The sequence below is a fragment of the Capricornis sumatraensis genome, chromosome 10 (assembly GCF_032405125.1).
Source record: "Capricornis sumatraensis isolate serow.1 chromosome 10, serow.2, whole genome shotgun sequence".
Taxonomy (NCBI): Eukaryota; Metazoa; Chordata; class Mammalia; order Artiodactyla; family Bovidae; genus Capricornis; species Capricornis sumatraensis.
In genome coordinates this window covers 35,455,389-35,471,440 of record NC_091078.1, presented here as the reverse complement: position 1 = coordinate 35,471,440, position 16,052 = coordinate 35,455,389, and the positions used below count along the sequence as shown (strand labels likewise).

The following is a 16,052-nucleotide window of genomic DNA, read 5'->3' as shown; positions in this document are numbered from 1 at the left end:
CCCACAGACTAACCTGGTCTGCTGCCATTTTCTGTGAATAAAGCTTTATTAGAACAAAGCCACGTGCTCTCTCTTGTATTCTGTCTAGGACTGCTTTTATGCTATATCAGCAGAGTTGAGTGTTTGTGACAGAGGCTGTGGCCTACAGTATTTCTTTATCTGGTCCTTCACAGAAAGAGTCACTGATCCCTGGTTTAGAGTATCACTGGAAATCCTTATTTTTGTTTTTATTGCCCTTAGTTTGGTATGGACATGGGAATAGTGAATGCTGGAAGCCTTCCTGTATATGATGACATCCACAAGGAGCTTCTCCAGCTCTGTGAGGACCTCATCTGGAACAGAGACCCTGAGGCCACCGAGAAGCTCTTACGCTACGCCCAGGTAGGGGGAGAGGTTCTGACGGATGGCTTTTCCTGTATTCCATTGAATCTGTCTTAAATGTACAGTTACTAGTCCTTCATTGTAGAATGGAAGGGAGGATAGCACCATGTCTTTGGATCACTGAAGGTTTCTACAGAGAGTTCCAGACAAGGTATTTTCATTAGGGTGAGGAAGGAGAAACAAGCCTTAAATATCTGCTTCAGTACTCTTAATTTGTATTTCTGTAAGTTTATTTTGAAATGTAAAATTTATTTTTCTCAGACCAAAGTAACACATATTAATTTTTTAAAATTGGTAAAATAAGGGTAAGCAAAAGAAGAAATAGAAATTATTCATAATCCTACTACCTATGATTAACCACTGTTGAGGTTTTATTATAGCCTCTATTCATGGTTTTGGTTTTATTTTTCTGAAACAAAAAGTGCTAATTAGTACGTTCATGCGTATGCACACGCACACACACACTCATGTACATTTTTATAAAAATCTAGCTTTTCTTGATGCTTTCTTGGTAACCTGCTTGTTTAGCAGTATCTAAACAAGATACTGGGAGCATCTTTTCATTTTATTAGATATTTTTCTATCTCATGCTACGACTTGACATTTTGGATTTTCTTGTGTGACCATGTGGTTACCTGGTACTCATTGTTATAGCTTTACATTTTTATATATACTTGTTTATGTTAGGATCTACTCTAAGTCTACAGTTCAAGGCTTGAGGTCTGCACACTTTTGATCTATAGATGTAAGAATAATTATAGTTAATCCAAAAATAAGTTCCTTGTTTCCATTTATTATGTATTGGGCAGTCCTAGGTATATTATACTGTTCATGGAGTTTTCAAGGCAAGAATACTGAAGTGGTTTGCCATTCCCTTCTCCAGTGGACCACATTCTGTCAGACCAAGGCAATGCCAAAGAATGCTCAAACTACCGCACAATTGCACTCATCTCACACGCTAGTAAAGTGATGCTCAAAATTCTCCAAGCCAGGCTTCAGCAGTATGTGAACCGTGAACTTCCAGATGTTCAAGCTGGTTTTAGAAAAGGCAGAGGAACCAGAGATGAAGTTGCCAACATCTGCTGGATCATCAAAAAAGCAAGAGAGTTCCAGAAAAACATCTACTTCTGCTTTATTGACTATGCCAAAGCCTGTAACCGTGTGGATCACAACAAACTGGAAAATTCTGAAAGAGATGGGAATACCAGACCACCTGACCTGCCTCTTGAGAAACCTGTATGCAGGTCAGGAAGCAACAGCTAGAACTGGACATGGAACAACAGACTGGTTCCAAATAGGAAAAGGAGTACATCAAGGCTGTATATTGTCACTCTGGTTATTTAACTTATATGCAGAGTACATCATGAGAAACACTGGGCTGGAAGAAGCACAAGCTGGAATCAAGATTCCAGAAGAAATATCAATAACTTCAGATATGCAGATGACACCACCCTTATGGCAGAAAGTGAAGCAGTACTAAAAAGCCTCTTGATGAAAGTGAAAGAAGAGAGTGAAAAAGTTGGCTTAAAGCTCAGTATTCAGAAAACGAAGATCATGGCATCTGGTCCGATCACTTCATGGCAAGTAGATGGGGAAACAGGGGAAACAGTGTCAGACTTTATTTTGGGGGGCTCCAAAATCACGGCAGACGGTGATTGCAGCCATGAAATTAAAAGGCGCTTACTCCTTGGAAGAAAAGTTATGACCAACTTAGATAACATATTAAAAAGCAGAGAAATTACTTTGCCAACAAATGTCTGTCTAGTGTCAAGGCTATGGTTTTTCCAGTGGTCATGTATGGATGTGAGAGTTGGACTGTGAAGAAAGCTGAGCGCCGAAGAATTGATGGTTTTGAACTGTGGTGTTGGAGAAGACTCTTGAGAGTCCCTTGGACTGCAAGGAGATCCAACCAGTCCATTCTAAAGGAGATCAGTCCTGGGTGTTCATTGGAAGGACTGATGCTAAAGCTGAAACTCCAGTACTTTGGCCACCTCATGCGAAGAGTTGACTCATTGGAAAAGACCCTGATGCTAGGAGGGATTGGGGGCAGGAGGAGAAAGGGACGACAGAGGATGAGATGGCTTGATAGCATGACCGACTTGATGGATATTAGTTTGAGTAAACCTCGGTAGTTAGTGACGGGCAGGGAGGCCTGGCGTGCTGCGATACATGGGGTCTCAAAAAGTCGGACACGACTGAGCTTCTGAACTGAGGTATATTAAATATCTATCATGGGTGTTGCTTTCTAGAATTCAGTTTAAGGAAAAATGAAATCTTTTTTCAAGAAAACTTGCTTTATAATTTATTTCAGAAAGCAATGGCAAAGGAAAACATTTTTCTCACAGAACATGCCAGGAAAGTGGCAGAATGCCTTTGTGTATGTTGCCACCTGGGTTAATGTTCTCTAGGTTAATATGTGAATTTAACTTTGGCAGAACTGCTGACTTTTCCTCTTCCTGTGAAGAGTACTAAAATGTTCTGGAAAAGGATAGGACAGCTTAGGGTTGATTGCATTCTTGATTTGTCCATGTCACAGATGGCAAAATTTTGACTTTTGAAACTGCCTATGCTAGCCTTAGGTTCACTCAACAAAGATGAGTTCAGACTCAGTGCCACTGAGCACATGACCCTCTTCTCAGTTCCTTAGGACATTTGTAATTTCTTAGATGGATGCAGAACAGAATGTCCTGGATCTTGACTGTTGCAAATGTAAACAAGTTCTTCTCAGTTCATTACATAAGAAACAATGGCTAGATTTCCTTCCCTATTTCCATGATTGTGTCTACTCAGATAGGCAAAGTGCTGAACCATTTCTTTGGACACCAGGATACAAGTATGAAACAATATCTAGCTTTTTTTCTTAGCCTGCCTTCCACTTAGCAGGAGATTGTTCATTAATTGCCAACTAAGACAGAGTTCTACTGAAGACCAGAGGGGCATCCTAGCTTCTACTCAAGCATTCTTAGTTAACCCATAAAGTGATGTGCTTTCTCATCTTCTTCTCCACTGTCCAGATGAGACAGCTCTCACTTAGGAAAGAGGGCTGCTTATTTGTGAGACTATTCTCATTTAAGATTTTGTTGGTTTTGTATTTTATAGCAGTCGTTCTTTTCGGTCTACATTTACTTCCAGTATTTGTTTACAAGTTTTTGTTTCTTTATATCTTGCTAAACTGCCAAGAGGTTTTGCTCCTAAGGGACAGCTTAGGAGTAAGAGGGGATCTTAATAGCAATTTCAAGACTTCATCAATCCATCATATAAAAAATTGCTTCCCTGTTTATGTAACCACAGGACTTATTACAAGCCACTGACCCTGTCTGTCAAGTAGGTTAACTGTCTACATTCAAGGTGACTTCTATTGCTGTTAAGGAATTAATAACCAAAACAAGTGTGCTTTCATCATTGCCAGGAGTCGCCAGCTCTTTAACCATTCCTCAGGGTACACCGATTGCAAACAGCGTGAAAAGCAGGACTACTGTGAGGCAAATAAGCATTGAGCAATTTTTTTCTTCATGAGAGAATGATTCTCTCTTTTCATTGTCAAATAAGGTCTGCACTCAAGTTTCATCTGATAGATTATTCAATATTATTGTTGAAAAGGGTGGGAAGAGTCTCATCTCTGACCTTCCTAAACTCTAATGGGCTTTATTGAAAAATAATACCCTTGGTACGGTACAGGTTGACCTGTGGTGACTAAATTATCTTGGGTAAGAAGAAGTTCCAGGTAACATGAGACCATGTAACTCCTGTGGAGTTTGTTCATTGGGCAGTACTGTTTGAGTGTTAATAGGGACAGTCTCTGGGTGTGATGGCTCTTGCATGGCCTTGGATTGTGAGGATTCACATGTCCCCAACTTATGATGATGTGCAGGCAGTAAGCATTCAGTAGAAACTGTACTTTGAATTTTGATCTTTCCCTGGGCAGGCGATATGCAGTACTATCCTCTCTTGTGGTGCTGGACAAAGGCAGCGGATCACAGCTTCTGTTCAGCCTGCCATCACGAGGGAAAACAACCACTGACAACCACTCTGGACCCACACCGCCATTCTGTTTTCCACTCTTGGGACAGTATTCAGTAAATTACATGAGATACTCAACATTTTATTATTTTAAAAAAAAGCTTAGTTTTAGATGATTTTGCCGAAATATTAGGCTAATGTCAGTGTTCTGAGCACATGCAAGGTAGGTGAGGGGCCAAGCTATGATGTTTGGAGGGTTACATAAGTAAGTACATTTTCAGCTTAGAATCTTCAACAGATGATAGGTTTATCAGATGTAAGTATTCTTGATGCTTTTCTAGAAAAAAGGTCCTCTCTGTTCCTTATCTGGCCTTGGTTTTCTTATTGCCAGTGGGTGCTCACACTCCCCTTTGGTTTTCGCTCGAGCAGTTTCCTCCCTTGATGCTGGTCCAGTTTGATATCAGAAATAAAACACATGTCCTCATGAGGCACCTTGCTAATGGGGAGCTACTCTTGAGCAGTACAAGCAGATAAAGGAGTAGCCAACTGAGCACTTGAGCAGCCATGGTGCTTGGAAGCTTTCTATTTTGATGACCTTTCTCCATGCCTCTGGTGTCTCAGCCGCTCAGTGTGTGAGGCCACGACAACTTATGTTTGGATCATGGAGAGCGTCCTACTGAATAACTAGTTGGAAAGCAGATGGACGCAGTATGCCGGGTCATGCTTCTGAAATAGCTGCTCTTAAATGGTACCATTTAGAATATTGACCTTCTGAAGCATGTTTATCATTTATCAGGTGTGATAATGAAACTCTGTACATGGTGAGAAATCCTCACGGGCCACACACTGCATCCTCACTTCCCACTGCTCACAGTCACACAGTGTCGCCCCCTCCCTGCCCCTTCCATGTGGCACACTGCTGTTTTCTGTGAACACACCTGGCCTTCTCTCCAAGAGTGTTTGGAACACTCTGCCCTGTTTTTACTTATCAGACTCCATCCCACAGGCAGGAATTGCCTGCTTGTGTGGTCAACAGGACAAATGATGTTTACATATATCAAGTGATGAGAATGTGAGCTTTAGAAGGACTCTTTTTTTGCGGGGAGTTGGGGGGGGTGTCACACTGCTCTAGTTTTGTATTTTCTCTTAAATAAATGTCAGAGTATATAATCTATGAATTTTATAATTTTTAGATCTAAAAATTGAGATATGATCAACATATATTAGTGTTAGAGGTATAGCATAATGACTTGATATCAGCATGTATTGTGGAATGCTCATCACAGTAAGTCTGGTGAACATCCATCACCACATTTGTTTCTGTTTTTAGATTCCAAGTGTAAGTGAGATCATATGGTATTTGCCTTCTGTTTGACTTATTTCACTTAGCATGTTGCCCTTAAGGTCCACCCATGCTGTTTCAAATGGCAGGATTTCCTCTTTTTGTGGCAGAATAATATTCCATTATATGTATAATATATCACACTTTTTTAATCCATTCATTCACTGATGAACACATAGATTGTTTCTGTGTCTTTTTCTATTATAAATAATGCTGAAAAAAATACATTTTTTAATTGCTATCTTCTTTAAGGCTTTTCATCATATGAGAGCAGCATTAGTCTCTTGCCATGTGAGAGTGCCCTGTGTGATTGCTTGCCACCCCAGCCCTCAGTCCTGGAGCTCCTCCCAGTCCTTCTTCCATGCTGTCCATTAATACTTATATGTTTGTCCCTTCTTTCTCTTCCTGTTCCTGCCACTGTAGTTCAGGCTTTCATCATGAACTGCTAAAACATTCTCCCCTTTCTAGGGTTCTCTTAAAAATACTACTTTGGTGGGAATTCCCTGGTGGTCCAGTGGTTAGGACTTGGCACTTTCAGTGCAAAGGGCCCAGGTTCAATCCCTGGTTGGGGAACTAAGATCCCGCAAGCCGTGTGTCTCACTTCCTCTGCAGAAAAATACTACTTGGAATGTTACTCTGAAGCTTCAGAATTCGTGTCATTCCCCCACCTCCACCCTTGCCACAGTTGCCTGGAAGGTTAAATCCAAACTCCATAGCATGGATTCCTAGCACTCTGTGGCTTGGCCTCTACTATCCTGCACAAACATTGCTCTGGGAAATCGGTTCTTATTCAGCTTTAAATCATTCAGCTAATATTTACCCACATTTTGTTCTCTGCTTTGTGCTTTCTGGACTTAGAGGATCTAGGTAATAAGAGAGGCATGCCCCTGTAGAGCCTGCAGCGCAGTGAGACGTGCACAAGCATGTAGAGGCAGTTGTTGTCCAGTGTGGGGGGAGATGCTGCGACAAGGCACGAGCAGGATGCTGTGGACTGCTTAGGAGGGACACTGAACCCAAAGGTAGAGGTGACCAGGAACAGCCTCCCAGAAGGGATGGGTTAGGGGGACCTGAGAGCTCAACAGGAGTTAGCCAGGCTAAAGTTTGGGGTTGGGGTACAGTACTGGTATTCTCTGCCAGAGGAGGAGTGTCTGCATTTAGCTGTGGCCTGGTATTCTGGTAGGTGCTAAAGAAAAGATTGTCAGATGAGTGGATGTAAAGGGCCAAGGATGAGCGAGATGATGGAGAACAGAACGAATTGAGATGTTCAAGATGGGCTGAGTTCTTCAGGAATAGCAGAAGATGAAGCTGGGAGACAACTGGTTCAGGACATTGTCCAGCATGAAAAGGAATCAATACAACATTCGGAGAGCAATAGAGAGCTTACAGTGAATCTTCCCATGGGGGCAGTTTGATCAGGTTTGCATTTTGGAAAGGCCCCCCTGGCTACTGTGTGGAAGACGCATTGGGGACCAGGGTGATCCTGGGCTGTGGAGACCAGTTAGATGCTTGAACTATGAAAGTGGAAGCAGACTAGAGCAAAATAACGAGGCAGTGTAATTATTAGGGCTAAGTAACTAATTGAATGCGAAGACTGGATGGAGAGTCAAGAGTGATACTTAGATTTCAGATTTGGGCAATGAGTGACATCAGTTGAGATGGAGGAAACAGATAGGCAATTCACCTTCCATCCCAGGATCATCACGATTTTGTCCCTTTGCTGAATCTGTCAGCTTCTTCAAAGTCTCTCTTCACCACTCCAGTTTGTGATGATCACTCTGTCCTCAAAATTCCTAGCCTTGTCTGTGTCATCTTCTCATTCAGCACTGGCACAGGCTTTCTCTTGGAGCTTACCTTTCTCTGTGTATTTCCGTCTACCTTGCTGCTGCTGCTGCTAAGTCGCTTCAGTCATGTCCGACTCTGTGCGACCCCATAGACGGCAGCCCACCAGGCTCCCCCATGCCTGGGATTCTGCAGGCAAGAACACTGGAGTAGGTTGCCATTTCCTTCTCTAGTACATGAAAGTGAAAAGTGCAAGTGAAGTCACTCAGTTGTGCCCGACTCTTAGCGACCCTATGGGCTGCAGCCTACCAGGCTCCCCCATCCATGAGATTTTCCAGGCAAGAGTACTGGAGTGGGGTGCCATTGCCTTCTCCGTCATCTTCTCATTCAGCACTTGGCACAGGCTTTCTCTTGGAGCTTACCTTTCTCTGTGTATTTCCATCTACCTTATGATACGGCAAAGTCCTTGAGAGCATGGTGTATGTCTTGTACCTCACAGCGTGCCCACCTCTAAGATGATTTCTGACTTGCTTTTGTTACAGACTCTTCACATATCTGGGTAGTGATGGTGCTACGTGAGAACTTTAAAAGCTCATCAGATATCAGGTTTAGCTTTTCTTACTGTCCTGGAAATCTTTGGTTCCAAGATGTTATCTTTTAGGAAAGAAGAAAAGGGAAAAAAAAATGGAGTCTCACTCTGTCTTTCTACTGAGCATTCAAATCCTAGTGAGGATCATTTTATAATTATAGAAATATTGAATCACTATACTGTGTACCAGGAACTAAAATTATAGGTTGATTATGCTTAAAAAAAAACCAAACTCATAGGAAAAGAGATCAAATTTGAAGTTACCAGAGGCAGGGGCTAACAGGAGGGAAAATTGGAGGAAGGGAATTCCTCTTAAGATGTATAATTACTAGGGATTTAATATACAATGTGATAAATATCATTGACACTGGTGTATAATATATATGACAGATTTTAGAAAACTCAGGAGTTCTCATCACAAGAAAAAAAATGTTTTTTCTATTTTATTTTATACCTATATGGGATGATGGATATCAGTTCAGTTGCTCAGTTGTGTTCAACTCTTTGTGACCCCATGACTGCAACACGCCAGGCCTCCCTGTCCATCACCAACTCCTGGAGTTTACTCACACTCTTGTCCATCAAGTCGGTGATGCCATCCAACCATCTCATCCTCTCTTGTCCCCTTCTCCTCCCACCTTCAATCTTTCCCAGTATCGGGGTCTTTTCAAATGAGTCAGTTCTTCACATCAGGTGGCCAAAGTGTTGGAGTTTCAGCATCAGTCCTTCCAATGAATATTCAGGACAGATCTCCTTTAAGATGGACTGGTTGGATCTCCTTGCAGTCCAAGGGATTCTCAAGACTCTTCTCTAACACCACAGTTCAAAAACATCAATTCTTCAGCGCTCAGCTTTTGTTATAATCCAACTCTCACAGCCATACATGACTACTGGAAAAACCACAGCTTTGACTAAATGGACCTTTGTTCGCAAAGTAATGTCTCTGCTTTTTAATATGCTATCTAGGTTGGTCATAACTTTTCTTCCAAGGAGCAAGTATTTTTTAGTTTCATGGCTGCAGTCACCATCTGCAGTGACTTTGGAGCCCAAAAAAATAAAGTCTGACACTGTTTCCACTGTTTCCCCATCTATTTGCCGTGAAGTGATGGGACCAGATGCCCTGATCTTCGTTTTCTGAATGTTGAGCTTTAAGCCAACTTTTTCACTCTCTTCTTTCACTTTCATCAAGAGGCTCTTTGTTCTTCTTCGCTTTCTGCCATAAGGGTGGTGATATCTGCGTATCTGAGGTTATTGATATTTCTCCTGCAATCTTGATTCCAGCTCGTGCTTCTTCCAGCCCAGCGTTTCTCATGATGTACTCTGCATATAAGTTAAATAAGCAGAGTGACGATATACAGCCTTGACATACTCCTTTCCTGATTTGGAACCAGTCTGTTGTTCCATATCCAGTTCTAACTGTTGCTTCTTGACCTGCATACAGGTTTCTCAGGAGGCAGGTAAGGCGGCTTGGTATTCCCATCTCTTTCAGAATTTTCCAGTTTGTTGTGATTCACACGGTCAAAGGCTTTGGCCTAGCCAATAAAGCAGAAGTAGATGTTTTTCTGGAACTCTTGCTTTTTTGATGATCCAGCATATTTTGGCAATTTGATCTCTGATTCCTCTGCCTTTTTTAAATCCAGCGTGAACATCTGGAAGTTCACAGTTCATGCACTGTTGAAGCCTGGCTTGGAGAATTTTGAGCATTAATTTGCTCGTGTATGAGATGAGTACACTTGTGCGGTAGTTTGAGTATTCTTTGGCATTGCCTTCTTTGTGATTGGAATGAAAGCTGACCTTTTCCAGTCCTGTGGCTACTGCTGAGTTTTCCAAATTTGCTGGCGTATTGAGTGCAGCACTTTCACAGCATCATCTTTCAGGATTTGAAAGAGCTCAGCTGGAATTCCATCACCTCCACTAGCTTTGTTTGTAGTGATGCTACCTAAGGCCCACTTGACTTCGCGTTCCAGGATGTCTGGCTTTAGGTGAATGATCACATCATCGTGGTTATCTGGGTCGTGAAGATCTTTTTTGTATACTTCTTCTGTGTATTCTTGCCACCTCTTCTTAATATCGTCTGCTTCTGTTAGGTCCATACCATTTCTGTCCTTTATTGAGCCCATCTTTACATGAAATGTTCCCTTGGTATCTCTAATTTTCTTGAAGAGATCTCTAGTCTTTCACATTCCTTTTTTTCCCTCTATTTATTTACCTTGATCACTGAGGAAGGCTTTTTTAAATCTCTCCTTGCTATTCTTTGGAACTCTGCATCCAAATGGGTATATCTTTCTTTTTCTCCTTTGCCTTTTGCATCTCTTCTTTTCTCAGCTATTTGTAAGGCCTCCTCAGACAACCATTTTGCCTTTTTGTATTTCTTTTTCTTGGGATGGTCTTGATCACTGCTTCCTGTACAGTGTCATGAAGCTCCATCCATAGTTCTTCAGGCACTCTATCAGATCTAATCCCTTGAATCTATTCACCACTTCCACTGTATAATCGTAAGGGATTTGATTTAGGTTATAGCTGAATGGTCTAGTGGTTTTTCCTGCTTTCTTCAATTTAAGTCTGAATTTGGCCATAAGGAGTTCATGATCTGAGCCACAGTCAGCTCTCGGTCTCGTTATTGTTGACTAATAGAGCTTCTCCATCTTTGGCTGCAAAGAATATAATCAATCTGATTTCGGTATTGACCGTCTGGTGATGTCCTTGTGTTAGAGTCTTCTCTTGTGTTGTTAGAAGAGGGTGTTTGCTATGACCAGTGTGTTCTCTTGGCAAAACTCTGTTAGCCTTTGCCTGCTTCATTTTGTACTCCAAGGCCAAATTTGCCTGTTAGTCCAGGTATCTCTTGGCTTCCTACTTTTGCATTCCAGTCCCCTATAATGAAGAGAACATGTTTTTTGGGTGTTAATTCTAGAAGGTCTTGTAAGTCTTCATAGAACTGTTAAACCTCAGCTTCTTCAGCGTTACAGTCGGGGCATAGACTTGGATTACCATGGTGTTGAATGGTTTGCCTTGGAAATGAACAGAGATCATTCTGTCGTTTTTGAGATTGCACCCAAAGTACTGCATTTCAGACTCTTGTTGACTCTGAGGGCTACTGCATTTCTTCTAAGGGATTCTTGCCCACAGTTGTAGATATAATGGTCGTCTGAGTTAAATTCACCCATTCCGGTCCATTTTAGTTCACTGATTCCTAAAATGTTGATGTTCCCTCTTGCCATCTGCTTGACAACTTCCAATTTCCCTTGATTCGTGGACCTAACATTCCAGGTTCCTATGCAGTATTGCTCTTTACAGCATCGGACCTTGCTTCCATCATCAGTGACACCCATAACTGGATGTTGTTTTTGCTTTGGCTCCGTCTCTTCACACTTTCTGGAGTTATTTCTCCACTGATCTCCAGTGGCATATGGGCACCTGCCGACCTGGGGAGTTCATCTTTCAGTATCCTATCTGTTTGCTTTTTCATACTGATGGATATACGTTAAATTTATTGCAGTAATCATTTCATTTGTACACTTTATGCTGTACACCTGAAATTTTTGTAGCACTGTATGTCAATTATACTTCAATAAAACTGGAAGGAAGAAAATTTTTAAATAAAAGTTCAAAACCTGTAAGATTTCTCTCTTTTCCTCTCTCCTTGAAGTGAAGTGGAGTCACTCAGTCTTGTCTGACTCTTTGCAACCCCATGGACTGTGTAGCCTACCAGGTTCCTCCGCCCATGGGATTTTCCAGGCAAGAGTACTGGAGTGGGTTGCTATTTCCCTCTCTCCTCACCTCAAGCATTTTCCAAAGATTTAATTCATGCTGGCACTGTGCCAGGGCCTTGAAACATAAGGGAAGAATAAGACATAGTTTTTTTCTGCCAACTAGCTGAGTAAGTGACCTATTGTATCATCTCTCTATTCACATTTCATTCCAGACTCAGGGCAAAGGAGGGAAGAAAGTCATCCAGACTGATGAGTGGAGGAATGGCCCTGTTGAAGAACGCCTTGAGTACGCGCTTGTGAAGGTGAGTGTGGGCCGGAGGCTGGTTGCTGGTCCTGGTGGCTGATGGCATGGCTGGAGGAGAGGTGCTGGCAGCAGCTGACAAAGGAGATTCCCTGGACTACTCCTGAGTGACTTTGCCCTCCATCCTACCCTATGTCTAGCACATCAGGCAGTATCTGGAGATATGTTTGGTTGTTCTGACTGGAGTAGGGGGTTTTTACTGGCATCCAGTGACCAGGGAAGCTGGTAAACATGCTGCAGTGCACAGGAGAGGCCTGCGCCACAAAGAATTAGTCAGTGCAAACTGTCAGTAGTGCCAGAGGCGGGAAGTGCTGTTCCAGACCATGGGGCTGTCTCTTGACCAACAAATGAGTTCTGGCTCTTCTGCTGTAGTTAGACTTTTAGTCCAAGAGATAGGTAATCTCTTGGCTTCGGTTTCCTCATTTGTGAGTCTGGAAATTTCAGGTTTTTTGTTTTGTTTGTCTCTAGAATTTAACTTTTAATTTCTTGGAACTTTTGAGATTCACTTACTTCGGGTTGTGGAACTAGTCATCCACCTCTTTGGATCCTTGAACTGGGGACACTGGAGGATTAGGGCTTGATCAGTGACGGCTAGGTCCTCCCTGCACCCAGCCCTGTCGGTGGGAAAACAGTGATTTCACAGGCGATATTTGTTTACATGTAATCTGTTAAACCACTAGGATAAAAAGTGTATTTTATTATGAATTTGAACTTATTAGTACTCCTTCTGTCACTAATTTTTCACTTTATATCAATAAAATGCTTTATGTCAATAAAGCCATCTAGGCACTTTAAAATTTACACATTTAATCCTCAAAATAACCATGTGAGGTTGGTATTATATGATTATTAAATGAGGAAACTGATGCTTAATAAGTTGTCTAAATTAGTGATAAGAGCCAGGATTTAAACATATGCAGTCTGATTCCAAAACTCACACTCTGTAACTATTTATTTGTTGTTCGATGTTTGAACTTAAGCCAATTTATCCTGTGAATTTTCCCTAATTTTTTGGTTTTCTGTAGGGCATTGAAAAATATATTATTGAAGATACTGAGGAAGCCAGGTTAAACCAGGAACAATATCCCCGACCTCTGAATATAATTGAAGGGCCGCTGATGAATGGCATGAAAATTGTTGGTGATCTTTTTGGAGCTGGAAAAATGTTTCTACCTCAGGTTGGCAAATGGTGGGGGAAAAGTTTCACAATTGAAGGAAAGAGCCTTTATCTTTTAATAGTAAACTTGAGTCTGTTTCTCTGGTTTTAATTTTGATGAGCGCCCAGGGGCATTGAGGTGTGATTCTGTTCATTCTTTGTCTGAATTCACTTTTAGGCATAGTCTGAAAAGTCCATCTAGGGTGATGTGGACATTAGAGGTCATCTGGACATTCCCAGCATTAGTCTTCATGTTCTGGGCTTCTGTACCACCTCTTACCCCAGCAGAAGTCTCTTCCCCCCACCCCCCAAATTAAAATAAAACCCACGATTAGTGTAAAGTCAATCATGTTAAGATTTGATTTGACCAGCCAGTGTTCATCCTTAAGGATGAATATTTTGAAAAGATCATTACCATTTTAAATAACGATATACATTAAATAATATGTTTCAAGTAAAACCAGTAGTCTTACTCTTATTTTGATTTACAGCAGTTACTGACCACATTGATTAACACTGATACGTTTTGAGACTTCTGGGTTCAGGTCTGTGAGGCATACAAAAAATGAAAAATCCCTGTTCTTTTTTTTTTTCTTTAACTTTTTAAAATCGAAGTATAATTGATTTTTAAAATTTATTCTATATTTAATTATTCATTGTCCATTCCCCATTTTCCTTCATAGCATTTATCTTTTCTTATAGATTTACTGTTTTATAATTCACATGCAATAAGCTTTAACATGCCTGTGTCTGTGAAACCATCACCACACTCAGGGAACATTCAGTTGTACTGCATTAGTCTCCCCAAGTTGGGGACAGTTTCACAGCCTTTTTTTTCATGACATCAACTTATTGGTTTAACTTCTTATGTTTGAGTAAACTTTAGACTTAAAAGTTGCAGATGCAGTTTAAGTGATCATGTATCCCCCTCAACTTCTTCCCCTAATGTTAACCTTTTCACTTGATCATAGTGTAGTTATTAATATTGATATAATCATGTTAACTAATGACTTTATTCACATTTCACCAGTGTTTCTGCTACTCTTCTCTTCTCTTTGTGTTCCACAGTCCCACTTTGCTTTTATCTTGAACAGTTCTTGAGTTTTTCCTTATGACCTTGACTTTTGAAGAGTATTGTACACTTTGGTAAACAATAGGCTCTCTCTTAGTTTGAATTTTCCTGATGTTTTCTGATTTTTGGCAAGAATAACACAGAGTAATGCTGTGCCCTTCTCATATCAGGAAGCCCATCATGTTGCTATGTCTCATTACTGGTGAGGTTAACTTTGATCATTTTGTTAAGAGTGTCTGCTGTGTTTCTCCACTGTAAATTTTTTTGTAGGGAGAAACATTGAGACGAGGAACATTGAGACTGTACAAACACCCTGTTTTCTCATCCTGGTTCTCATGAATTTTAGTATACATTCGTGAATTTTATGAAAGTCCCTGTTCTTTTTTGTCTGTTTAACAAATTTGACATGTTATGTTTGTAAATTTAAGGTGTATGGTGATACATATTTTAATATGATTGCCATTGAGATAATATTTATCACACTATATCATTATAGTACATTATTGTCTATTCATTATACTGTATGTTAGATCCCTGTGGCTTATTTACTTGTTACAAGTTTGTACCCTTAAATATCTTCAGTCTTACCCTCCCATCCGTATCCCATGGCAACCACAGTTTCACTCTGTTTTGTTTTGTTTTTTCTTTCCAGTTTGACTTCTTTTAGGTTCTGCATATAAGTGAGATCATCCAGTACTTGTCTTTCTCTTGCTGATTTATCTTAGTATAATGTCCTCAAGATCCATCTGTGTTTTTTGGCACATGGCCGGGTACCCTTTCTTACCATGGCTGAACGATACTCCATTCTGTATATATACCACATCATTTTTATCTATTCATCTGTTGATGGGCTTTTGGGTTGTTCCATGTCTTGGCTGTTATAATGCTGTGATAACCCTATTGAAATCCTATATTTCCTGTAGGTTTCTACTGAGAAGTGGAATTGCTTGATCATGTGGTCGACCTATTTTTAATTTTTCTAAGAACCTCCATATTGTTTTCCATTCCCACCAACAGTGTGTAGCAGTTCCCTTTTCAGCACATCCTCACCAGCGCCTGTTGGTTTTTGTTTTCTTGAGGGTGACCATTCTGACATATGAAAGTGAAAGTCACTCAGTTATGTCTGACTCTTTGTGACCCCGTGGACTATACAGTCCATGGAATTCTCCAGGCCAGAATACTGGAGTGGGTAGCCTATCCCTTCTACAGCAGATCTTCCCGACCCAGGAATTGAACTGGGGTCTCCTGCGTTGCAGGTGGATTCTTTACCAACTGAACTATCAGGGAAGCCCTGAGCTATCATGTGTGAAGTGGTATCTTAGTGTGATTTGTACTTGTTGTCTCCCTGACACTTAGTGTTGTTGAGCATCTTTTCATGTGCCTATTGGCCATTTTGATATCCTTTTTGGAAAAATACCTTTTTAGTTCTCCTGCCCATGTTTTTAATCAGATTATTTGGGGTTTTGTTATATTGCATTAGTTCTTTATATATTTTGGATATTAATCCCTTATCCAACTTATGTTTACAAAATTTTTCTCTAATTCTGTAGACTTTAAGGCTCTTTTTCCTTTTGCATAAGCCTTAATTATAAGTGAATTGTGACACTGGGGATTGAGAAGAGAAGGCTGAGAAGGGGCTTTTGGAGGAGAAGCTTGACACTTGGAGGATGTGCAGAACTTTAGGAAATGATAGAGGGCCTTCTAGGTGGAGAAAAAATAACATGCAGAAGTTCAGAGGACAGAAACTGCAACATTTGATTTC

At 40.9% G+C, this 16,052-nt stretch overlaps 1 protein-coding gene and 1 non-coding gene across 2 annotated transcripts in view; both read left to right on the top strand.

Moving 5' to 3' along the window:
- The window catches only part of MTR (5-methyltetrahydrofolate-homocysteine methyltransferase), a 113,427-nt gene that overhangs the window by 56,874 nt on the left and 40,501 nt on the right, over positions 1–16,052 (top strand). The window contains exons 17-19 of the mRNA XM_068982985.1: positions 241–381; positions 11,974–12,063; positions 13,088–13,240. Of these exons, the coding sequence (XP_068839086.1) occupies positions 241–381; positions 11,974–12,063; positions 13,088–13,240 (384 nt within the window). The remainder of the gene's footprint in view (positions 1–240; positions 382–11,973; positions 12,064–13,087; positions 13,241–16,052) is intronic.
- Positions 6,184–6,256, top strand: TRNAE-UUC (transfer RNA glutamic acid (anticodon UUC)). The gene has a single exon. It is a non-coding gene; the product is annotated as a tRNA-Glu (tRNA).